This window comes from Takifugu flavidus, chromosome 21 (genome assembly GCF_003711565.1).
Source record: "Takifugu flavidus isolate HTHZ2018 chromosome 21, ASM371156v2, whole genome shotgun sequence".
Lineage (NCBI taxonomy): Eukaryota > Metazoa > Chordata > Actinopteri > Tetraodontiformes > Tetraodontidae > Takifugu > Takifugu flavidus.
This window is the reverse complement of record NC_079540.1, coordinates 2747353-2772801: the sequence shown is the minus strand read 5'-3', so window position 1 is coordinate 2772801 and position 25449 is coordinate 2747353. Positions and strand designations below refer to the sequence as shown.

Sequence of the window (25449 nt, the reverse complement as noted above, 5' to 3'; positions counted from 1 at the left end):
GCAACGCTCCTGATTAAGCGCCACCTCCAGGAACTCAGGAAAGCAGAGACGTTAGCATTGAAACGCCATTTGGAACAACACAATAGGGACTATTAGCATCTTTAGAAGGTTGGGAAACATCTGACTATAGCAGCAGTTTAGGGTGCATAGTCATGAAGGAGGCTAAATACAGGTAGCGGTTAGCATCATGTAATTAAGATACATGCTAATTACGTTTTTGGGACCTTTCCCCTCCTGTTCAGGTAGGTAAACTTTCAAAAAATCGTATATAAAAAACCCAAAAATCAGAAGGTTATTCACAAGGTCATAACTATTATTCAGTAACAGAGACAATACCTGGTTAATGGCCCAACGCAGAGAAGAATTCTTCAGTTATACTCACATGTGGTGGGGGTGTAGGAGCTGTTGCGGGGCGCTCCTTGCGTGCTGGGTGGGGGTGGCATCGTAGGGGGGGTTAACCTGGACTGTGTCTTAACGTCCGCAGGTGAGTCGGGCATGGTGGAGTGCTTCCCAGTGCGATCTGAGGGGAAACAAAGTCAAAAATAGACGGTGAGAAATCATCGTCATCCAACATTTGTGCGTCGTTTATGCACGAGCAGAGAGGCTTTATCGCGATAACAAAGCGCCTGGGAGGCGCATCAGAGGCCGCTCGTCGTGCGTGGCTTTGTCTCTGAGTAGAACGTCGCAGTAGCCGCCAGTACTCTGATGCTGGGTGCTTTGGGAACTACAATCAAACCTTTCGCAACCTGTTGTACGCAGCAAGTAAGGGACAAAATGGATGAGAATGAAAGCAGAACGGGGTCTTCTCCAAGGGGAAGGCTGCAAGAACGAGGGTGGAAGAAGGCAAACCTGTTGGGTCGAGTGTATCCGAGGCTATGTAAACGCTAGCGCTGCGGCGTGCCAACCGTTTGGATCCGCAGTGTGAAGTTTAAACAAGATGAAAGGGAAATAGTGGCGTGCAAGAGACAGGAGAGCCTAAGCCTGTTAGCCATAGGCTCGGGCCCCAGAAGCTCTCCGGCTGGCTGCTGCCGAGGTTCACTGTGACTAAGTATTTTAGTCACGCTAACTGGGCTTCAGCAGGCGAGCGGATGAAAGATGGAGATGTCACTGAAAGAGTAAACAGTGGGGGGGTCTGTTGCTCAACTTCTGGATGGAACAGTTGAGGTCGTTTTAGTTGTTTGAGATCTTTCACTTTCATAAATTATGGTACCGAGGCTAACACACGCTAATACTGCCAATCATCAATCTTTAAGCTAACGTATCAGATTTTAACGATGGATTGTGGTTTTTAAAAAAGACCCGAGGTGACAGCAGAGTGATGGTCCCAACCTTTAATCGTCTATTCAACGAGCTGAATTCCTGCTGCCTCCATCGCTCTGATTCTTCTGACCTGGGCATTCTGAGAAAGGTTTAATGCTCAGATTTCCCCAAAGTCCAACTGTTTATTTTAACCCACAGCTAAAAAGAAAAAGAGAGAGATCGAAAATGGAAACAGTCGTATAGTATCATATACTGTAGGCTTGCCAAAAAATATGATCGGTAAAAGAAATACATTAAAAAAAGGCCAGACCAGAGGTAATTCATCATTTTCCAGGCAGACACAAAGACACACGCGTAACTAGTCCAACTTAAATAGTGACAAGTAACCGTATCACACATGGCTCTACTTATCCTGTCCTGAGCTCATGCGCTTCTGTATATTGGCTTTAAAGATTGGCTGGTAATTTATGCCCCAGTTCACTTGAGCTATTGTTAGACACAACGACATATTTTGGCCCTAATTGGCATATAATTAACCCAGTCGTCATGGTGACCTCAGGCAGGCGTAATGATTTTTTACGGCGATAATGCGTCAATTATTTCTCGGTCGCTCCCTTCCAAAGGTAATAAGACAACAAAAACATGCTAAACTGCAGGGTGGCAGGACAGAGCTGGAAGCTGAGGTTCCTGTGCACGTGGGTGGATGACGTCATTAAAACGCCCTCAGCTGAACCAGGATCAGGGTCCGCGGCCCTTCGGAGAGCGAAGAGATGAAGCCCGACACGACACACACACGCTCCCACCCGCTGATTTATGAGCGGCATCTTCTCTGTTTCTCATTTGATTGAGAAGCAGAATAAAATCAATGGCGTCATGCTAACCAACAAGGCCTGCGCCCAGCCACTCACTCCGCAGTCGCAGGGCCACTCGGATCGATAGTAATACACCCCCAACAAGGTAATTCACCTCCTCTTTGGGAAAAATACATCTTTGAGGCGATTACTGAAAACAGCTCGCGACGTGAGCGCGTGCCGTTGATCTCCACCAGTTTCCAAAGATGCCGGTCAGAGGAGCCACATCCAAACGGTGGGGGTAGGATAATACGTGCACATGCATAATTCACTTCATAAGAGCGCCACTTCAGCCTTAAACAACCTTTAAAACAAAGTTGGGCGTCTCCACTCTAATGGGTCTGTTTAATGTTAATGGACGAACCTCACAAATATTTAGCGTCCATTCATTAGCTCCGTTACCGCCCGGCAGGCAGAGCTGTGACCCGCATCCTCGGCCTGGACAGGTATTGATGCGCCGAGCTGTAATGGGAAGGGGGTGATGAGTGCTTTGATTTTGTCGGAGTCGCTTTATGACTTCTCAGAAGTGCTGTTGTCCGGCAGTTAATGGATGGCGAAGGATGAGGCCGATTGCCGGAGTGCTAGCAATTAGCTATAAAGAAGAGAAGATGTGGCCACTTTCACTCTTCGCAGACAGAGGTGCCGAAACTGCCGGCGGGGATACGGATGGATGAGGCCGATTAACGCCCGTCAAGGCTGTGGTTTTATCTCAAACGTCTTGAAGAAGCTTTCAGCGTAAATATCTGAAGAGGGGAATATCGGGGCGCTAAGGATGGCTCATTAAACGTATTTGGTACTTTGTTACAGTTATCAACGCAAACGTGTCGAGGGTAATTAAAGATATAAGAGTGAGTTACGAGGAGAATTAGGAATTAAAATGAGGCTTTCTCAGAGTTGACCAGCGGTGTGTAGGAGACAGTGCCAGACAAAAATGTGTTGCTGATTAACTTTTGGAGACTTTACCTCCAGGTTCCAGTTGTGTTGACGTAACACGCTCAGTCCATTAAGATGAGCGTTGGGTCGGCTCAGGGCTCATCTTTTAATATATCCAGAAATCAGACACCCTCCACGCTCTCCAAAAATGTCTTTTTTTCCACTCTTTAATCTCTGAGCGATCCATCCCTCTGATTCACAGACAGATCCTAGAAAGGAGGCCGAACCCCTGGACTAATACCGAACAGTCAAAAGGATGTCTTCAGGCTTACATCACCCATTTCCATCGTCCGTGATTACGTGATCCTAGATGTTTGCAAAAATCTCTTTCTTTCCCCCCTCTCTTTCCCCTCGTGCCTGCGCTCTCGTCTAGCCTTTCGGCTCAAAGAAACAAGATTTTATCCCCCCGCTGAATTGCGATGCGTGCCTTTTCCGAGCTTGCGTGCGGGTTTCATCACTCGCCGAAAACAAAGTTGTTGCAGCGAAGAACGCGGTCCCCGAGAAACCAGGAGGACTTCGCTAACCCGCACCTCAAGGCCAAAACACAAAGTTGTATCAAAACCTCGGACGTTTCGTCATCACACGGGGTCAAATTGTGTTCAGATCACCTTGGAAACCAGGGGGCAGCACAGTGTTTCAGCGCACTGGCGCTCGCTGGAAGGACTACGAACTCTATCACAGGGAGATCGAGTCAAGCGATCTCAATTACACACTTCATAAGCCCGCGCCGCCGCCGTCGCGCGTGGCGGCGTTCGCATGCTCGCACATGAGTGCGGCGGTCGTGCTGTTGGAGACCCGGAAAACGATGCAATAACAGTGGCGGTGATGTGCCGCGCGAGAGCACTTCACACGGGCAAACGCCGCTCTGCAAAACGACAATGGATTTCAATCACGCTGGGTGAATTTGCGAGAGGCGGCGGCCGCGAGGAAAACAATTTACGCCCGCGTGAGTGCGAGACTGTATTAGTCAGCCATGGATATCTTCATCACCACCATCATCATCATCATCGTGGAGTTAAATGGGGGGAAAAGAAATGCACGTAGGCTGACCCGCAGGTGCAGCTGAACATATAACCTGGACTTTCTACCTCCAGCGCTCGCATTGATTTGCAGGTGTGGAGAAGCTGCAGGGAGCCTGCGAGAATGCGCGCCCATTTTTGTGCAGAGCAGCGCTCGTGGGTCTGATCCCCCCCCCCCCATACACACACACACACAAACAATACCCCACACACAGGCGTGCACACGGGAGAGCAGTATGCAATAACCTGTGATGAGACGGACGGCGGGAACAGATGAAGCGATGCAGAGATGGCGCGATAGTAGCTCGTGGTGATTGCTCTGGGTGGTGGTGGGGGGGGGGGGGGGGGGGGGATACAGATGGAGAGAACGAGGAGGAGGGAGGTGATGAAGTGGGGACAGGTGGGTTGATTGAGATTCAGGAGCGGTTACGCCGGGAAAAACTGGGGAAGTCCATCGGTATGCAAGTGCGGTAAGCCCTCGCCTCTTTCCATCATCCCCCCTCTCCAGCAGCCCCCCCCCCCACACACACACACACACGAGGGCAGCAAGCAGGTGGAGAGGCATGCAGAACATGTCCCATCAAACTCCACCTGCTTGTCAAGAAGATGTATGAATTAAACGACCGTACCTCAACAGAGAAATACATATGCAGAGAGGGGCACGCACAGCTGCAAAGGTGTGTGTGCAAATTGCCTCTCTCTCCCTCTCTCTCTCTTGCACACACACACCTGAGAGAGATATTATTTATTCCGCTCCTGCAGCAGATGCAGGTTGCAGCAGCACCATCGCCGAGTCCCTTTGGACTGTGTCCTTTCCTCATTTATTCGACAGTTCTCCCAGTTTTATTCCATCATTTCCATCTAAAGGGGGAAAAATATCTTCACTGGTTCTTGTAAACTGGACAACCGCTGGCCGTTGCCGTGGCAGCGACTTTGGCCACAATGTGCATCCCACCCAGACTTGTTTTGCCAATTAAATGATCACTAATTACATGAAAGTTAGAATATCTAAAAACATTTTCTGGATTTTGAAAAACCATCTCACATTGACCTGCTATGGGGGACATTTAACAGTTCAAATGAGTTCAATAGGAGCCTTCCAAAAGGAAATATAGTGAAATTAAAACCCACCTCATTCATATCATAAACCAAAATCGTGCAAAAGTGCAAAAATCCGAAGCCCTAAAAGCAGATTTGCTTGGTGCTGACGGTCCGTCACCCACGTTCGTGTTTTTCCTCTCGCTGCAACATTGTGTGTTTACACTGTGTCAAGCCAGCAAAGACATAAGGAGATTTCTCAATCACACACACACGAGGTCTGAGCGCCATCTGCTCCATCTCACAAACATTAGCACGCACGCTCGCGCTAACACAAACGCGGAAACACAAAAAGGAAAGGCGCAAATCCTGCTAAAACGCCTCTGACTGCACACCCACGTGCGCGCACGCTCATACCGGACAATAAAACATATGTGCCGCATAACTTTAGAAGTCCAGATTTATAGCGGTGTCTGCTTTAGCCATCTGTTGATGTGAAGCCTGTTTTGCAGGGAAAGGAGAGGTTTGGAGGAACAAACCAGTGATTCGGGGTCCCAGGGCCCTCGGCCTCAAATCCAACCGCTACACTGGAGGATCCCGTAAAATACAGACAGACAGACAGACAGACAGACAGATGTAATAAACCCAGGACAAAAGAAAGACTTGCCAGGGAGTGATAGAGGACGTTTAACAGGTAGGGAACTAATATCGGCGGTTATTCTGCTCTGTATTTACGGCTTAGCGTTCCCACGAGGATGCTAGCAGATGCTAGCAGCAATTAAGTTTACATAATCTTCAGTGTCACATATTGACAGTATTCTTTGGTAAGATTGGGTCTTGAGATGATTCTGAGCCCGGAGAAACTCTTTTTTTGTTATAGATGTCTGACACCGAGCTAAACCAGAGCCAAGCGACTCTGTCTGGGGACCCATTAAAAATTAATCAACAAAAACACATTTTTGCTGCCACCCACGCGGCTTTATTCTCCCTCGGTTCTACGCATCCACTGCAGGATGGAAACTGTTGACTGTGGATCTGCGCCGTGACGACGGCCGACAGCCTCTGTGACTCTCACCGGGGGCCGGGTCGTTTTAGATTTATGCAGCAATAAGTATAAAAGTGTCTGTGCGTATGTACATGCTGCTCCTGGGCCCAATTTCACAAACAAAACATACAAATGCACACACACATCTTGAAGTGGCAATTTGTACCCCCCCCCACTCATGTCTCCTCAAGGTAAATGGAAAAGTTCTCTGACCTAATGCGTCTTGGTGCGCGTGTGCACGTCTGCGTGTGCATAACAGAATTGTATAACTGTCTCCACCAGCAAAATCGATTTTCAACAGGCAATAAAAGCCCAGTGTTTTACATGACAGTTATGGTCTGCTGAGGAGGGGAGGGTGGCTGAAGGGCTGGCGGTGGGGTCGCGTACAGAGGGGCGGAGGACGGCCGGGGTGGGAGGCGGAGGGCAGGAACGTCCGCGGAGGGTATCGGTACGGGAGGGAAGGTCGCTCGGCGAGCCTCCCCGCCTCTGCCCGCTGTTTTCAAAATATCACATGACGGCTCCCATGTGTTGCAGATTAGCGCAGGTTAACTCTCGTCCCCGAAACCGGCCTGGAAAAAAAATGTGTCTGCAATTTTATGAAATGTGTTCCAGGGATCTACTGAGTAGAACCAGATTTGCAAAACAGAGAGGGGAGGGGGGAGGGGGGGTTACCACAAACTGCCCCCTTCTTTAAAAAAAATAATACTACTCTCTTTTTTTGTTAATGTTCTTCTCCGGCCGTCCTTCCCCCTCCTTCACCCTGCAGGGAAAATATATTTGAGAAAGGTTCTTAGTCACATCTGGTGAGCAGGGAGCTGGATGCTGTGACCTCGAATGAGGGCATTTCCCTGCTTCCACGGCGACCGCTAACGGCTAAGAGTGGCTGAGAGAACGGTCAAGCGCACACACACACACACACACACACAAGCACGCGCGCACATTCAAATGTTTCGATTTTCTAATGTTATGGAACATAATGATAAATATGTTAAAATAAATATGCATCAGGTTAAATTTGACCACTAGTAATGTCTCCAGAGATTATCTTTTGCATTCTTAAGCTAATGCAATGTAGCGCTTCCCCTTGTAGCACAACTTGAAATGCTTTTTAAAGAAAATCCCGTCTCCCTGCTTCCCAGCCAGTGACACCTGGCTCCTCTCTTATTGCTGATTGGGGACAAGCAGTGGTTAGTTAAAAAAAATAAATGGCAAAGCAATTTTCATAATTCAGAGAGCATCTTATGCTACGTACCAGCAGAGAGGAGGGCGGAAAGCAGAACATCGCGAACGCTTGGACACGTGTTGCAGCTTTTATGGCGTCCGCCTCCCACCATCCAGCAGCTGAAGTCTGCCTGCACGCTCCTGCCACCAATAACGCTAACACAACGCATTATTTTTCTGCAGGATGTGAACCCCCCCCCCCCCACACACACACACCCTAACTGTGCTCCATTGCTACAGATGGATGCCACCACTCTCTCTGGAGTGTTGCCAGTGCCAGCTAGTGAACAGCTTGCCTGGCACAGTCCTCTGCATCTGTGTGTGTATGTGTGTGTGTGTGTGTGTGTATGTGTGTGTGTGATGGCAGAAACAGTAGCGAAATAGCCCAATTGCAGATGGGTGGCCAAACTACCCCCCCCCCCCCCCTTACGTACACACATGGGCGCAGGAGAAAAATGTGCACACACATGCACATATGCTCCACAATGGTGCCACTCACACACACACACACACACACACACACACACACAGACACACACGGAAACGGACCTCGTTCAGTATTCCCAAGTACCCCCAGCCTGGAATTTAATGCACGTATCACGACATCTGTGCTTAGTTTACACTTCCTGTTTGTGAAAGGTAAGGCCACGCCCACTGAACAACACGCCCGCACATACATTACACACACGCGAGTGCTAATAAGGCTTTATATGTGAAGTAGCTGCTCAACCTCATATGTTTGCGCTTGTTTTGTGAACAGAGAAACAAGATGAAGGCGCTCCAGCGCTGGCGGCGCTCCAGCGGAGGCCCACGGATCAGCGTGGTGACGGGAGCCAGTTAAGACACGGCGCTGTTTAATAGTGCCACGATACAATTGAGACACAAAAGCTGCAACTGGAACAATAGAGATGACAGAACGCAATTACGATCCAGCGGCGTGCGGTGGAATGCCGGGGGTGTGGCGTGAACCCATCGTGCCAGCCCCCCCCCCCCCAGTCTATTTTCAGTTGACGCATCTGCATCACAACAATCCTCTGAGGTGCGGGATGGATCAAACACCCACACATGAGCTTTGAAATGAGCAGGTCTGCAGGCAGACGGTGTGCCGGTCAGTGGGTGAGCTCAGGCGGCTGGCAGCAGGTCCCCCCCCCCCGCCCTGGTACATGGGGGAGAGCACGGTGGCTGACAGTGCCAACTGTGCGACGGGTACTCGTGCCAGCATTGCCAGCCTCGCTGTGTCTGTTTGCCAGCGCCATCTGGGGAGGGCAGCTCCGCAGTACCTCTTCTCAGCTCAGTGACGCGCGCGCCCGCCCGCACATCCCCGCACACCCACCAAAACAAGGGCAGACGTTCTCCGAGTACGCCGCGCACGCTAAAACCCCCGCGCTATGACTTTTGCACACCAACACAGGCCGCTGACAGGCCGCCATCTGTGCACCCCCCCGACGTCTCCCTCTGCTTCTTTTCATGCCCTCGTTTTTGCTTTCTCAACCCCCCCTTCCCCCGCATCGCATCGCGACTTGCAGGTCGCAGGACTGCAAGTCACGACCGTCCGCGCACTGACGCGCACGCAGCTCTGTGGCGTCTGAGATCGACGGGCCATTGACTGACAGGCCCCTTCCAAGGGCGAGGACGATGGACGCACCTCGAATAAAGTTCTGCTTCAATCCCGGGTTTCAGCAGCAGGTTGAGGTTTTGTCTTGAAGCAGCGGATTCCTGGTTCGAGTGGGTTGGTAGAGAAGGAGGTGCCAGAGCACCTCTGCTGAAGTTCCCCTGAGCAACGCACGGGAATAGACTCTGACCATGGCAGCCCAAGTTGTGGGATACCTCCTCCGAGCCCTGACGGTTCCGTCCTACAACAAACGTTTTCCCAATCTACAAACTTTCTTCCTCCCCCTTCTCCCCTGCAATAACTGGTTGTGCCCCCCCCCCACATCTGCATGTCGCTCTTCACCACTTCTTCCCCTTTGCTGCCACTTATCCTCTGCTTCCCCAGCACGCCTCTCCGTTCTTCTCCCCACAAGCTGGCAGCAGAAGCAGCCTCATTACAAACAAGGAAAATCCATTTGGTGCAGCCGTCTGCTGCTTCTGCCCCCCCTCCCCAATTCTCTGGAGGGTAAAAGAAATGCCCCGCATCTCTTCTCATTCCAGCTCTCATCACCTCCTTTTGGATTTTCAGCCTGGCCGTCTCTCTTATGACTTGTTAGCGTCGTTGTTGCGCTGCAGATGAAATATGATAACGCAACGTGAAACTAGCACATTAAATTCAGAATGACGCAACACGCGTAAACCTTTTTACAACTGGTTTCCCGCTCCCGGTACGTGGCATTAAAAGCAATAATCAACTGGGTCCAGGTAACTACAGGAAACATTTATCATTTTTTGTTTAGCGACCTCAAACCTGCAGCGTGGGTCCGTTCAGTTAAACTAATGGATTGGATCGATTCTCGGCAGTCGCTCTTGCAGTTAGGAGATGAATCACCGCGCCACTTCCTGTCATTTTCCCCCCATCTCCTCATTCTTATGCTTTCCTCCCTCTGTCGCTCCTTTCCCTTCTTTCCACCCAACCGTCCCTCCCAGTTCGCATCCTTCTGCTGCGCCATCATCGCAGCATCTGATTAACATACTGTATGCTTGCAGGCATCTGCACGCTGACACGTGCGCGGTCGCGCAATCCCCCACCGTTGTCTGGAACGCTCAAGAAAGTAGAAGACCGCAGGAGCGGCACCTCGGCGCCCCCGCCAGCCTGCTTTCATTTGAATGGCCGTGCTCCTCGTGTGTGAATAATAACCGCCCCGACCACGATATCAGCTACTCCTCATCAAGGAGCCCAGTCACATCACCAGCAATCTAATTAGCATCTTCCAATGGCAGTAATAGAGGAGGCGAGTACAGGACAATATACAACTCATGTAATCAGACACTGAGTGAAACAGATAGAGATGGATGAGTGTTTACATGTGCATGGAGCGGCCCTCCTGGGGCCTCAAAAAAGAATCACTCGCACAGACACAGTCGGAGCTCAGGTTTCCCAGCTCCCGAGCTCACGACGACTCGGCGATTCAATAAACAACAGTTGGGAGGTGACTCGCTGCTGCATCTTCCAGTAATTGGAATCAGAGCTCTGCTATCGATTATCTACAGCGGTGTGCCACGCCGGGGGTCGGCGGTGCAGCGAAAGCCTTCCCCCGGAACCTCCGGCAGCGTCAGGGAGTTGCTGCGGCGCGAAATTGTTGGAGTTGCGGCGTCTCGTTCGCACCTCCAGCCATTTGTTCCGACTCCCCTGGAGTCCTACTGTCACGATCTCATCTGCAACAGAGGCGCGATACAAGCGAGAAAGACGAGCCGCCAGACAAATGCTCCACCAAAATAACGCGCCAAACAACAAAAGTGGAGCAAAAACTCTCCATCCGAATCGCGGCGTTCTTGTAATACCCACAATTTCACCTGCCTGGTACAACGGCATCACCTATAATTTCAGTTAAAAGACACAAACGCATCCGAGGGATTCGATAACGCCCGTGCTGCGTTAAACATTTTGTTTTTCCGAGGTTTTAAACAGCTGGGGAGACGCTGTTCCTCGGCTTTGACCAAGTTCAGTGCATAACAATCGCAGCGCCCTCGTCCTCAGCCTCCCATTCATGCCACTAAAGACCCATTTTGAATATATGGTTTATATATGTGCTAGGATTTAAAGCCCGCGAATGAAAAGGCTTTTTGTCCTTTAACAAAGCGAATAGTTGCACAAAACTAATAGGGTGAAAACGTTTTGCTGAGGGGCTTTCAATGGAGAAGCAAGGCTGTTTTGTGTGGGACAGAGCTGCCCTGTGTGTGCGTACGGGTGTGTGTGTGTGTTGTGGGGGGTTGACTGGGTCGAATCATCAAAAAAAGAGCGAGGATGGGTGTGACTTTTTTGTGGAAGACTTGATAAACTCAATAGAGCTCTGGAGGGCCCACTCAATGATGAGTCAATGAGGAGCTGTTGAATAGTGGGGGTGATGGAGTGGAGAGAGATACATACAAATGGCTACCCCCCCCCCCCCCCCCCAACACACATACACACACTGAAAACCTACACCGCCGCCTCTGGGCAAGAGATGCTAGTTCGATCTCACAGAAATGGGTGTTTGGAAAAGGGGAAGTTAGCCCACATGCAAAAGGAGCGGTGATGCAAAACATTGCAAATGAATGGTTTTATCTGGACGGACACATCAGCACACGCTCACGCAGATCAGCTTCCACCCCTTTCTTGTCTCCTATTACCACGAACCAGGGCCAGTCTCAGCCGCAGCCCAGGAAGATCATATGGAGCTGGAGATGCAGGGAAAAGGCAAAGGCTTAGAGGAAAGGAGAGCGCATCAACAGGAGAAGGATAAGAGCAAGTGAGTGGGTGACAGACGAGCCGATTCCTATAGAGACCAACAGATGGGAGGATAAATGAACCGACATGCTGGCAGAGCTACACAATGCTGAGAGGGAAGCTGAGGGAACATCAGGGCAAGCGTTAGCACGTTTCCTGTCTGTGGCTGCCGCTCTCTTCGACCTAATAGCCAAAGGATGGAGCAAATATGGCCTCAGCTTGAGAGCAATGTGATGTAACCTGCCAGAAACCCAGTCTTAATACTGCACATCAAACGGGGTCCTCAAACCCAAGACAGGTGCTTTGTAGAACTGGATCAAAACGCGATGGACCTGACGGAGGACGGCGAGCGCATCGTGCAATCTCCGGCCCGAGCGAGCTGTTAATTAGGCGTGTACCACAGGAACAAGCGCGTGTTACTCCAGAAAACACGAGGCAAGGTCAAAAGACAGTGTGTGTGTGTGGGGGGGGTGCTGCACTGCATTCAGCTGCTCTCCAGGTCGCACGCTGCCCATGAGAGCACATCTGTGCCTCTGTGTGTGCCGGCTGCATGTGAACAGCAGCTCTGGTAAGGAAAAAACAAAAAGAGAGAGGGGTGACGGGCGAGCCCGGCCTTTGTGAGGAAACAGAAAGCTGCGGAAGGTGAGCGAGCGAGGGCGAGAGGGATCCAAGCGGTGCAATCAGCAGCGTTAAAAATAAATAAATAAAAAAAATAGAAAAACGAGCAAAAGACTCCCTGTGTGTGCGGCAGGTCCCCAGCCATCTGGACACTCTCCTCCCTCCCCGCCGCCCCTGTGCTCCCACCACCCCCTTCTTTTCCCTCTCTTCCCCTCTGCCGACTGGTGTGCTATTCATGGCGGACCCATTTCACCTTTCTGAGTGTTACACCCGCTCGCCACAATACATGCTAATGAGGTAGAACAAATGACTTTTCGCTGTGGGTGCGTGCATGTGTGCGGGCCTGTGCTTCTGTGTGTCTATGAGCGGCTGGGTGGGTGGATGGGCCGCTCACTTACTCCGCTCTCTGCTTGCTCGCTAACCTTTAACTGGTCGGAACGTTGTTACGAGTTACGCAGAAGCCCCCCCACCTTAGAGTAGCCCCCCCAGATTAGAGTAGTACGATCTGTTGCAGATGGGAGCCAAAAGATTGACATTAGGCTCACCGAAAACTCGCCAAAATACCGAACGACCCTTTTTATCTGAACCCCAGACGGCTGTTATTTAAGTAAACTTAATGTCGTGGCTCAAGGATTCGCAATGAATAAAATGCAGGTCGTTCTTCATCGCCGCTGTAAATCATGCGCCTACGGCGGCTTTCCATCCGTCCACCACTCTGCTACTGGGCACCGCTCCAATCTGCGGCGCTGGTCAGCGATCAAACGCAGAGGTATGCTAGCTGTCAGTGGAGACAGAAGAGAGGAGACGGTGAACCGCCTCCACCCGGCAGCAACGCAGGACACGCGGGATGAACGGCCCGCTCGATTTGTCACATCAGCGCACAATGCAGCCCGACTGACACCGAGCAGACAAGTGGCGACAGGTAGACGAAATATGGAGCGAGCCGGCGGGAAAAGAGAGTGCTGAAAGCTTGAGGTGTGAGATGGAGACAGAGAGAAAAGGGGGAAAGAAGGGGGGGCATAAAGTAGTTTTTCAAAATGGATATTTGCCCTCGAGTGTGTGCCCTCCTCTAATTTGTATCGCTGGGTGGCGCTAACGATGCATCTGTACACCTGCCAAGGCTGGTTCGTAGTGAATCACTGTGGTGGCAAAGGCCTGGCAGACGTAATTAAGTGAGTGCGCTCGTGCAGCTGAGAATACATGGAGATGTCGCTGGGGGGGGGGGGGCTGGTAGGCAGAGTGGATGGGGCTCATTGTCAGAGCTGCTGCAAGGTGCAGCAGTCAAGGGTGGGCGCACATGATGAGTTACGTGCCTTTTCCCGAAGGAGGCTGCGGACTTTCTAAAAAATGGTTTGCCTCAACTTAAGGGCAAACCTTGGAGAGCTAACAACATAGCCTGTGCTAGATGTACAAACAAGGTCATTAAGTTAGTTTAGAACCAATAAGATCAAATCAATCTTCAGGATTTGTCTTTTTAAAACGCAATGTTCTTTAAAATTGACAAAACCCACACAAATTATCTGAAACCTCACATCTGTTTGAAAAAAAAAAATCCCTAATGGAAGTGGTGCCACAGTTCTTTGGCTTGTACAGCAACAGGAACCAGGTCATTCCTGGCTCCCCTCCCTGCCCCCGGGGCCCAGGGCTCAGCCCAAGACACCACACAATAGGCCGTCAGAATGAGAGGAACCACCGGCTGTCCAGAGATAGCCTCGCTGGTCAGGAACCAGAAAGGGAACCAGAAGGAATCTGTGAAGGAAGGAGAGGATGGGAACCCGGAGCGCAGAGCAGGGGAGGAGGGTGGGGATGGCTGGCTGCTCGGGGTCAGGATGTGTGCGACTGTTTGTGTGTCTGAGTGACAGATAGCACTGTGCTGTTCAGATAAGTGTCTCGTTCCCAAACGCACACACACACAAACAATAATACCAGGATGTTTTGCTGTTTTCACATAATTGAAGTGGGACCAACAGTTCTGGGATGTAAGGTGACTGTTGTGTTCAGGAGGGGGTGGAAAAGGTGGGGAGGCGGGGGAGGAATGGAGGGGATATGGCCACGACAAGCTAACTCCGGGTTAGCTTCAATATCAAACGGACTAATATTAAAAGATGCTAGGAGTGAGGAGGAGGAGGTCTGAATTAGAGGGGGGTCCAGAAACACACGGGCATACGCTAACAGCGGCTCCACTGTTTCCATGACAACAGGTGCAGCAGATATGCTCTCCCAACTGTCAAAGGACATGTGCGCACATATGCACACAGCAATACACGAGAGTGCTTTAAAGCTATTTTAGCACTTTCAGGTTCCTGTCAGTGTCGGAACGTCAGAAGGGGAAGAAAAAAACAAACGTGACCTCAGTTTTCTGGTAAAGTGGTTCACCTGTGTCGCCCTGATCCAGACTGTCCTCGTGTCTGGGTGGGGTGAGAAAACGCTGTGACCTTGCCTCTCCTCCGCCTTCGGCTCCAGTGCACGTTAGTCCGTTCCCAGACAGGAGACCTTTCCTGAATCAAATCTGCTTCTTCGGGGTGCTCCTCTACATCCGTCTGTGCTTACGGACGTGTGTAAGTGACGTAATGTCACTTCTGAGCCGCCGTTGTTCCAAAGAATAAAAAGCCAGTCATGCGAAATTAAATATTTAATTCCCTTCTGCTGCCACAAACGGGTAAAAAAAACAGTGACACACTTTTCAAACACAACAAAGCAGATCGCATAAACTAGCGGAATGCAAAACCCCCGTTTCTCGGCTCATTCGTCACCCGGTAGCGCTGTTAGCGGGGAGCGGGCTCAGCGTGGGTCAGCCTGAAGGGCTGGAACTTGTCAGAAACATATCAGAGGTCTGAAGGTTGACGCCGGGATCAGAGGGGAAACGCTGTTTAACGTCTCACGAGGGCTCTCCCTCCGCTCTCCTCCATCTCCAGCTTCTGTGTGGCCCCGGGTGCCTCACCAGAATCCCTTTTGGATTGTTCCATTGTCCATCCATCTAACCAGATCAATAGGCAGGAGCAGGAATAGACCCTAGACATGTCACCAGTCCGTTAGAGGACAACCAGAGTGTGTGTTTCTGAGCAAGTCTAAACACATTTATTACTAAAATGTTGCGTATTATATCTTCATGACGTTATTGTTCTCAAACGGCCACATAGAGAGACCCTCAAGTCCCCCCCCCCCCCCCCATAATCTAAAGCTAATCCTTTGCAATCAGTTGTCTGTGTTTGCGCATTTTGACTCAACACTGAGCAAACGGTCGTCCCCGAGACACAACCGAGGCCGTTCACGTTATTACCGAGTGTATTCACGGTGTAGTCCAAACAGGACGAGCAATCATGTTCTTGGCATGTTGATGCTCCTCCGCAAACATGCGTAAATTAATAACACGGCTGCATTCGTTTAGGTGATAACAGAAACCGAAAAAATAAGACGGGAACACCCCGACGCCTGGAGTGAACCTGCTAAAATAGCGAATACAGAGAAGCAGTTTGAGCTTTAAAAAAAAAAATCTGCTCTTTCGTTTGTCATTAATTCACCATAATGAGACCCAATCCCATCAATCGACGCTGTGGGTCAGAGCTGTTGCGAACAGCTTGTAACACTAAGCCACAGTTGCTCGCCATTAATACCTTTCATTGACTGGAATCTGTAAAAACTGTTTCATGTTGTTTCCTCCCCTGTTGGCATTAATTGTGCTTAGTTTCAGCAACAACGCTGATTTAATATCACTGGCAGCACAGTGTGGCTTCGCTCTTGCTAAAGGACAAAACGGGAACGTGATAAAACGCGCATAAACCCATCTCCACGGATCGCACGTGTGACTGGCGGCTGCTCAGGCGACCGCGGGTGAGAGCGCTTGTGAACGGGGGTTGAAGGTGACCGCTGTTGTCCCTCGGTACACATGACGCAGGCGCGCGCACGCACCTGCACATGCAAATTGCATATTACACATTCAAAGCTCTTGCGCCTTCACGTTAGAATGACAACACTGCCATATGCGCCGAGCGGCCGCCTTCGACGACTTCCTGTGAGCAGATGAGGGAGCAGTTGAGTGCGGGCGCACCTGTGTGTGCGGTGTGTGTCTGCGGTGTGAAGTTCAGATTTGCGTGTCTGAGATGTTTGAATTCGCAAACAGAAAGTTGCAGCTGCGCCACAACATGCGACCCCCTTCGCACCTGCATATTACTGTGTGGACAAGAAACTTCTGCTAATGAGGAACAAGCTAAAATAGTTTTTGTTGTAATGCTAAAGCTAGCTGAAATATCACTGTTTGCTTTGATCTTTCTTTGATTTTTTTTTTTTTGGTTCCCTCTTTACTTGGATTCAATCTGTTTTGTCCCAGAGTGGGAACCGAGACGCAGAGACCGGCTCAAGAGTCCTACTGTAGTGCTTCAGGGCCTTTTCCCACGCTTAAATACCGTCAAACTAACAGCAAAGCAGCAATTTGTCCGCTCACAGGAGGGGCATAAAAACCAGAACCCTGGATTCTTTGCTGTTATGAGAAAAAAATGAAGAGAGCACAAGGGAGAAAAAAAAATACTTTATCTCCCTCTCTAACCAAAAGTTATTACATTTTCTGAATGGTATGACTTTGTAATGGTTAGCATATGTGAATATGTGCTCACAGAGCAAGAGCAGTAGTTGCGGCTAAGTTAATAGCACAAGCAGAGAGGGAATTGGGAACTTTTGGCTTTTAAAGGATACTATTTTCCCTGCCACACCAAAAACCAGATGTTGATAAAGAGACAAATGGGTGGGGGGGGGGTGGGGGGGGGGAGAAGATGCATGGCCAAATAATTACCATCACCTGGGCCAAACATCTTGAAACATCTGGGGAAAACAAATCGGACCTTACAAGAGGAGGTGGATTTATGCTCCCTCCTGTATTTTTATTGCCCTGCAAGATCCATTCCTCCTCCCGTGTGCTCGGGGCTCCGAGGACACAGAACTTTGCTACAATCTGGGCCTGTTTAAGACCTGGAAATAGCTCAGATTCTTCCCCAGGACGGCCAACGCGTCTGCGGAGGGACGCCGAGGGTCCACGTGAGACGCGGTGGGGTAATCGGAGGAGACGGGGAAACGGCCCGCGCTCTCAGCGCCCGGGGGGCCAAAATAGCATTATTCCTCGCACATTCTTTAAAGGGAAGTTCGGTCGCCATGGAGACACATCGTCTACCATCACCACTGTGAAACATGCGGCTGAGGATGACATGTCCATATGGTGGGACTGCAACAGAGGGGACGAACATATGCTTTGATGAAAGGGTTGTCAATTACCAATCTATAAGAGCAGCTGGGTCATAAATGATAGATAGATAGATAGATAGATAGATAGATAGATAGATAGATAGATAGATAGATAGATAGATAGATAGATAGATGATAGATAGATAGATAGATAGATAGATAGATAGATAGATAGATAGATAGATAGATAGATAGATGATAGATAGATAGATAGTAGCTAGATAGATAGATAGATGATAGATAGATAGATAGATAGATAGATGATAGATAGATAGATAGATAGATAGATAGATAGATAGATAGATAGATAGATAGATAGATAGATAGATAGATAGATAGATAGATAGATAGATAGATAGATGACTTAACCATTCAGTTAAAGAAACATGACATCTTTTATCCCGACACACGTGATTATTCTGACCACGGTGCTTTCTTGTGGGTGTAAAAATGGCATCAGCGATTATCTTAGATGGTGTGAAAAGGCCCACGTGCACTATAATTTTGCTGCTTTGAGTGCACATGCACACTTAGCAGGGTGGCCAGCAACAATCCGGGCCACTGGGGGGGGGCGTGATATGAAGGGGAATAATAGAGGCAGGATGCGCCATAAGTTAAACAAAACGAGGGCTCCACTTGGCTCCATTTTCTTTTATCTCTTGACGTAACCCCCTCTGTCCCCTCACTCCTCACTATCTCTGAACCAGTTTTGCAGAGCGGCCCTTCCTCCAAATAATTGACTCCTGGTTTATCATCTGGAGCACCTGCCGTCTGTTGGACAACAAGGCAATCAGGTGACCGAGAGCGGCCGTCGGCCCATTGTCCCGTCTCCCTGTGTGCCCGCGACATTCACCGACAACAGCTGGAAGCCCTCGCGTCCGACAATACCCGCCACGCAAGTCAGATTTAACCAGCAAAGAAAAAGGGGCTTCATTATTTGGCCGCGGCGGTGTGATTTTAACTAGCTGAGAGAGGGAACAATGATGACTTGCGTCTGCTGGTGGCAGATAAAAGACTCGGAGAGTCTCCAAAACGCCGTCAGATGAGCCTGTATCTCATTAGGCCTTTGGAAGGGACGCTTCTTTAACGCAGATGTGCGGCCGTCGAGAGGAACAATATCGCGTGCTCCCATCTCCGAGACGTGCGCCCCCTTCCCTGCCCCCCCCTTCTCCTCGTCTGTAATTGACAGAACACGTCGATACTCAGAGGGGGGAAAAAACAGAAGAGCCACTGTCTGCATGTATCGATCCGAACTTCTCTGCCTCTCTCTCCCTCTGCTGATCTTAATTACACTTCTTTTTACCAGGCTGGCCGTGGCTCCAGTCCAGCGGCTGCCCTTTTCATAAAGTGTAACGTCCAAATCCATACATCAAAATTAATGAGGGGGGGGGGGCTGTAAATCAAACACGGAGGGTATTGGAGCTGATAAGCGGCGACGGCGATCATAAATTATGTCCTTTGGAAAAAAAAAAAAGAAAGCGGGGGGAGAAGAAGAATTATTTTCACATCGCAGGTTAATGGCGTAGGATTTTATGGAGGAAGCAACCTGGGTTTTGGTAATTAAAACCGCTAAAGCATGACGGGGCTGAGGTGAGGGTTGTTCCCACCCTCCCTCCGTCTCTGCTTCCGCTTTCTTTGTTTTCTGTCTTTGACAAATTGTTTGATTTTCTGCCGGCCTGTTTGCTTAGTTTAGGCTCTGTCTGTCCGTCCGTCCGTCTGGGCCCGACCATCTACCCCCGCCTCTCTGCCTCGCTCGCTTCCACACACACAACAACACACTTGATCAGACTTTATAGACCGGTAGCTGGAAAAAGCCTTTTCAGGGAAGAGAAAATGGGACCGTTTTGCGAGCCATCGATCACATCTGCGTACTTTCCCCTTGCGTCTGCGTGCACGTGCGCGTGCACCTGCCCGACAGCATCTCAGGACTGTCCTGAATGACAAACAAACCCAAAGCTGTTTGAAATGGCCCCTTTTCCTTAAAAAAAACAGGGACGCATCTATGCATCTCCCAGATTTATCCTAATAGAAAGGTGTGTGTGTGTGTGTGTGTGTGTGTGTGTGGGGGGGGGGGGTTGAGGTGAATATCCAGGAGGTAGCATCTTCATTCCGTTGCACTATCACTGCTGCACATCAGTGTGGAGAGCCTATTCAATACGGTTACCTTCGGCAGAGTGTTTAGCTTTTTGTATTCAGCGGACGTGCGCTCGCACTTGCTGCGGAATCACATCCAGAGGCTTATCTTTTGGAATAAGAAAAGGGGCTTGTCAGGATGGCACGTTGTATGTGTGTGTGTGTGTGTGTGTGGAGGGGGGGGGTGTAGGCAGTGTGCATCAGGGCGATTACAATATCAGCCGACTCCAGATGGAGGCAGGAAAATAAACTGAGAGAGACAGAGACATGCGTGCGATAGAGTCTGGAAAGAGAAGTTCATTAGCAGCTCAATCCCAGTCAGAGGCGCGCGGGACTGTATGTGCGCGTGGTGGTGCTAGAAATATCCAGATAAACTACATTTCCCAGCTGTCTCTCTAATGGCGCCGCAGCTGCCGCCTCCAACGTAGAGAATTTTAATTCAGTCACACCCTGAACCGATATGATGCCGACACCACCTCTGTTAGCGTGAAGGATCATAACGAATTAGTCGCCCCTGCGAAGCCGGACCAAGGGTCAGCCTGCGGGCCCGTTGGCCGGCGCTCTGACGGGCCCTGTGAGGCTGGTGTTATCAGGGGAGCAAACACGAGGCAGACCAATAAAATCACTTTGTAGTCCTCACCGTTGACTTTAACATGAAGTAATCCCCGTAAAGGCCAACTCACATCAACAATAAAACGACCTCCTGCTCTGGCGAGCGCTACACAACAGACACAAACACACACACATACACACATGTGGTCCGGAACACAGCCGTGCACTGCACACAACACGCCCTCACACACGTAATCGCAGCGCCTTGAAGACCAGCGCTGCTTTGATGGGTGATGAAATTCAATAAGCAGTGAGGAGAACGGCCCTCTCACTGATAACCATCGATGGGACTATCGATCTGCACACACACACACGCAAAGACACACACAAACACACACACAACCCAACACAATATGATTCCATTTCACTCCTGGACTTCATAAGACAACTCCGAATAATCACAACACACCTGATGCGGCGTGGAAGAGGCCATATAAGCGTCAACATCCACCATCTTTGGCTAGTCAGCTCGCGCACATATGCAACAACTGTAGAGCATTTCTCACGACGAAACAACCGATATTCGCGCCGGTGTGGGGAAACACGCTGATCCAGAAAGGCAGGAGGGCACTTCATGATGTCACCAACAACACTGTTGAGCCATCGCCGTCGTCGCTGCGGAGCGATCGGGACCACTTCCAGATGTCTGGAAGTGTCACACTTAAACGGAGGATAATTGCATCTCCGCGTTGGAAGCTAACGGAGAGCTGGGTTGTTAACGGAGGTGGTTGCTGAGCGGAATATAAACCAGGCCGTGGCAAAGAGTCACCTTCTCCGGTCGCCACAATTTGTGCCCGTGTCGTGACGGGGCGCGTTTGACCCTGTAGCCTGGGAGCTGGGAGGATGGAGTGTGAGTGTGTGTGTGTGTGTGTGGAGAACAGGTGTGAAGCAGGCTGCGGCTGGGCAGATGGCCCCCTTGGAAGTGCTGGCCGACGCTCCCGTGCGTGGAACGCAGAGAGTTAGCAACAAACGTTAATACGGGGCTGTTTATTCAGCGTGCACGGACATGCGCGTGGATGAACACACATGCACGCAGACGCAGCGATAACCCTCACGCAGCGCTTATCATTTACTCTCCCCTCATTGCCAGCTTTGTTTACCTTTCATTTACTCCTTCTCTCCCACTTTCCGCCTCTCTTTCTTTATCTGGGCAAACACGCACACTCCAGGTAATGGCCTTTTCAGTCAAGTCACACTTTAATGGAAGTCTCGCTGGTTCGAGAATAAAGGAGAAGAGAAATGGAGCGCACAATCAACAGACACTGGGGGTCTGACTCAAACGACCACTCAGCAGCCCCCCCGCAATAATACAGTTTTATCATTCGTCTTCAAATTCACTCTTTGTCAGGAGAGCCAAACAACAATAAAGATATGGCCAATTTTCACTGGCTAATCGTCAGACATCGATACAAGATGTTTTCGTTGGCAGCCATGTTGAGCTGTCAGAGGTTGTTGGAACTGTTCCACAAACCTTTGTAATGAAAATGAACATTTCCTACCAAGGAGTCAACAAAAAGCTGAAAAATGCCACTTTAACATAGGGACCCGATTAGCCTTAGCTTTTATTCCATCGCACACAGGAAAAGCACTGGCATTTTAAGTGCACGCTTTATTAATTTTCCTTCAAATAAAAGGCTTTTGAGATCAAAATATGGTTTGGCGCCTTCAGGGCAAAACAACACGATTAAAGATCAAATAGATTGCAGCTTCACATGTCACTAATTCTATTTCCTTATAGTGTTGTCATACATTTCTTTGTTGTTTGTTTATGTCACATCAAATCATATGCGAGGTGATGTGTTCTATGTTGGATCAAGCTGCTGATAAATCTTGATCCAAACCCCCAAAACACCCCAAAGACCTTGCAGGCTGTTTTCCAGTTTAGTGCCAGTGTGAGAACGCACACTGACCCAGCAGCCTCCCTTCTTAAACTCGCATGTCTGGTTTCTTCCCAGTCAGTGGAAAACCTTTCAACCCGCCTTCATTTCACGCAAACGCCACGCAAAGGGAGAATCTGTTTTTTTTTCTCTCTCTCTCTCTTTAATTTCAAGTCAGCGGACAAAGAATACGCCTGCACGGTTGTGCCGGAGTTCCCGCAAAGGGAGAAGAGGCTGTGAGATGGACTGAAATAGAGAAACCAGTCATCACCAATACTTCAGCTTTTGCGATAGAAAAACCTGCGTTTGGTGGCGCGTTAAGTTGCTCCAGAGTTAAGGAGTGGCCCCGCAATGACACCATCGCTTTGTGGTTTCTTATTGAGAATCAGCTGATGGAAATTCCCCTAAGAAAGTGTTGGGAGATTCAAAGGATCTAATAAGACTGGATTAGCGCGATTTGGGTGTCCACATCCTGGTTTCACGCAGGAAGCTGTTGCCACTTTCTTTCTTTTTTTTTAAACGGCAACTTGCGCGAAGTCCACGGGGCCCTTCGACAGATACTCCCCTCACAGGTCAGCAGGTTCTTATTTAAGTCGAAGACCTTTAACTACAATTTCTTTACGAGAACACACAAAAAAATCCGCTTTACTGTCCAGTGCGCGTTCCAGTTACCCGTATAGTCCGAACCCAGCACATTACGCACATGCAAGTCACACCTTTGCCACCAAGTGAGGCATCTAAAAAGAACCAAACGAAAATTTAAAGCACCGTGAGGTTGATTCTGTTCATATGTGGACCAACCCTGGTCTCTTCAGAGCCAGCTTTCACTCACTTTGAATTCATGCGCGTTCAACGAATCCCGATCACAAAAATAAAATATCGTTGTTTTTTTTTTATGTGACTAAAGGGCGTAAAATGTATTTTTTTAAAAACTGTGTTAAGGGAGAAGCCACTTACACTGAAAAGAGGCAGAAATTCCCACCATGCGGCACGTTGGTGTGAGAGGGATAAATAATTTCCAGTCCGCGCACTGCGTCCCTTCGACGATCCGCTCGTATCGCGAACGCGAACGCAACAGAGTCCAGACAGTTGTGGCCGCTGTACTTCCAGAAGCTCAGGAACGCGGTGCAAACTCCCCCCGGCGGAAAGAAGACGGCTTTCAAGTCTCTGAGGATGTTGGAGAGGGCGGATTGGAAGGGTGCGAGATGAGACAGAGATGGAGGATGGTTGCACCAGCGCGCCTCGCACTCGCCTGCTTTCTTCTCCTTTCTTTCCCCGCCTCTCAGACTTTCCCCTGCGAGATCCTTTAAAAGCCCAACTGGTCTAGGTTGTAGAAATCGGGTTAAAATGTGAGGGAAGCGCGCTCTGGCACGGGTTCCTGGTGTTCCGCTTCTCCGTTGACGCGGGGAAGAGGAGTACCGACGCTCTGCCTCCAGTCGGCGGTGCGCAGCAGAGCCAGGTGGCGGTGGGCGGGACCGAATCACTGCCCGAGTGGAGGAGGCGGCGATTGGGCAGCAGCCAGCATCTGTGTGTCCAAAAACAGGTTGGGAAAACGCAGGGCCAGGTCAAGTCGAAGTGTTTTCCAAAGAAACAGTGTGTGTAAATTGAAGGGGGATCCATATTCCACAAAAACGCAGCATGAAGCCAAAGTCAAAAAACGAGTCTTCAGCAGTCTTAGTTAAGGCAGTTAGTGTTACTGTCTTCTCTCTGCATGAAAACAAACCACTTGTTTGCTTTTTTTAAAACCCCCGCGCTTGTCTCAACCTCCTCAGAGATTAAACACATCCAGAAACAATTGAATGCATTGAAAGCAAATCTTAAAATGCTGACATTTCTGAACAATCTGTCACAGCATATTTCAAACCCTGGCTTCACTCTATGACCAGAATCACTGATGTGTCATAGCTGCGCATCATGTTGAGTGATACTGGTGCAATCATGGCTTTATAATGTGCACATTGCAGCGGTGTTTATGTGGTTACTGCCTGGATGCCAAATATTTAATATAACATAGATTGGATAAATCTGTATTTTGCCCATTGGGGAAGGTCCTAAGACACAGCCCTGAGGACCACCTGGGCACTGGTGAATGATAGGTGATGTAAAAGCAGTTCATAAAAAAAAAAAACCTGTAGAAATTCAAGTTGATGTGTGAAGCTGTCAGATCTCCTCTCTCTGTCTGGATGAGGAAGGTACAGCGCGGCTGCCCTGCAGTAACCTAAAGCGAACCGTTTCCCCAGACCATCTGGAAGTCATCCCGCCTGCGGAGCCAGTGAAAGCACAGAGCAGAAGCTACGTTTACAACTCGGTGATAACAACCAGTCCACTTGAGCTGCATGGATGAACAAGTCACGCCCCATAGCCACGTTCATAGCCTCCCATAAATAAAAAGTCTACTCTCCTTTATTACACGGGGCTAAACTGTGCTACTGTGGAGAAGGAGGGGGGACCCACTTTGGTGATTAAGTGAATGAAAATGCGCGGATCGCGGTTCGAGGATCAGATTTTTCTTTTACAACTGCCTGATTGGAGTTAAATGCGCTGTTGTGAAGCAAGACAAGAAGGTCAAACCTCGAAACGAAGTCAAAGTCACTCCTCAAACTGAATCATTTTGGAGGGCAACGCACTTCATCTCCTTTATGGAGCCCGGCGTTGCAACTAAAGTCACATCTTTTGGATTTATCTGCGCTGCGCTGAATGTAAAACATCCAGGGGGTGTTAGCGTATCATCAGCACGGAGCGCGTTGTTCCCTGAATGCAATCTCTGTGGGGAAAAGATGATGCCATTAACAGCAATTGTTTGCAACAGTGCCATTCCTCTCCTTCGCTGTGTCTTTCTCTCTCGTCCCCTTTCTTGCTCTGCCTCTCTCATCGCCTCTCCTTATCTGAAGAGCTGGAGCAGGAGAGGGTTCATTGTGTTCATTCTCAAAAGGAATACGGGGAGGACTCCGTGCTCTACTTCCATTTCACCACCCGGGTCCTTTTGTCATCCTCAGACGATTTGCCGGCGGGCTCTCCCAGCATGTGTGAATAGACGCTGGGCAAAAGGTGAGGGATGGAAGGTGAGGGAGGGGATTTGGGTCGGGAGGGAACGAGGAGAAGAAAACGAGGTGCGCTTCCCTGAACCGAGGTCCCGGATTCGGATTGAGGAAAGGTCAAATCTGTAAATGAGCACCCAGTGCAGCCAGAGAAGCCAGCAGAGCCGCGAGGAGGCCGCCGCTCCCCGCCTGCTTGTGTCCAGCAGTTCTCT

General features: G+C 49.7%; 1 protein-coding gene across 4 annotated transcripts in view; it reads right to left on the bottom strand.

Moving 5' to 3' along the window:
• The window catches only part of runx1t1 (RUNX1 partner transcriptional co-repressor 1), a 39312-nt gene extending 15791 nt beyond the window's left edge, over window positions 1–23521 (bottom strand). For 3 of the 4 annotated variants that reach the window (XM_057020597.1, XM_057020595.1, XM_057020598.1), the window contains exons 1-2: window positions 23157–23441; window positions 383–520 (exon numbers count right to left, since the gene is read on the bottom strand). In XM_057020597.1, coding sequence (XP_056876577.1) covers window positions 383–520; window positions 23157–23184 — 166 coding nt within the window. In that variant the 5' untranslated portion in view covers window positions 23185–23441. Of the gene's footprint in view, window positions 1–382; window positions 521–23156 lie in introns of all 4 variants that reach the window. The other variant, XM_057020599.1, reaches the window with a different exon arrangement.
• Between the last annotated feature and the right edge of the window lie 1928 nt (window positions 23522–25449).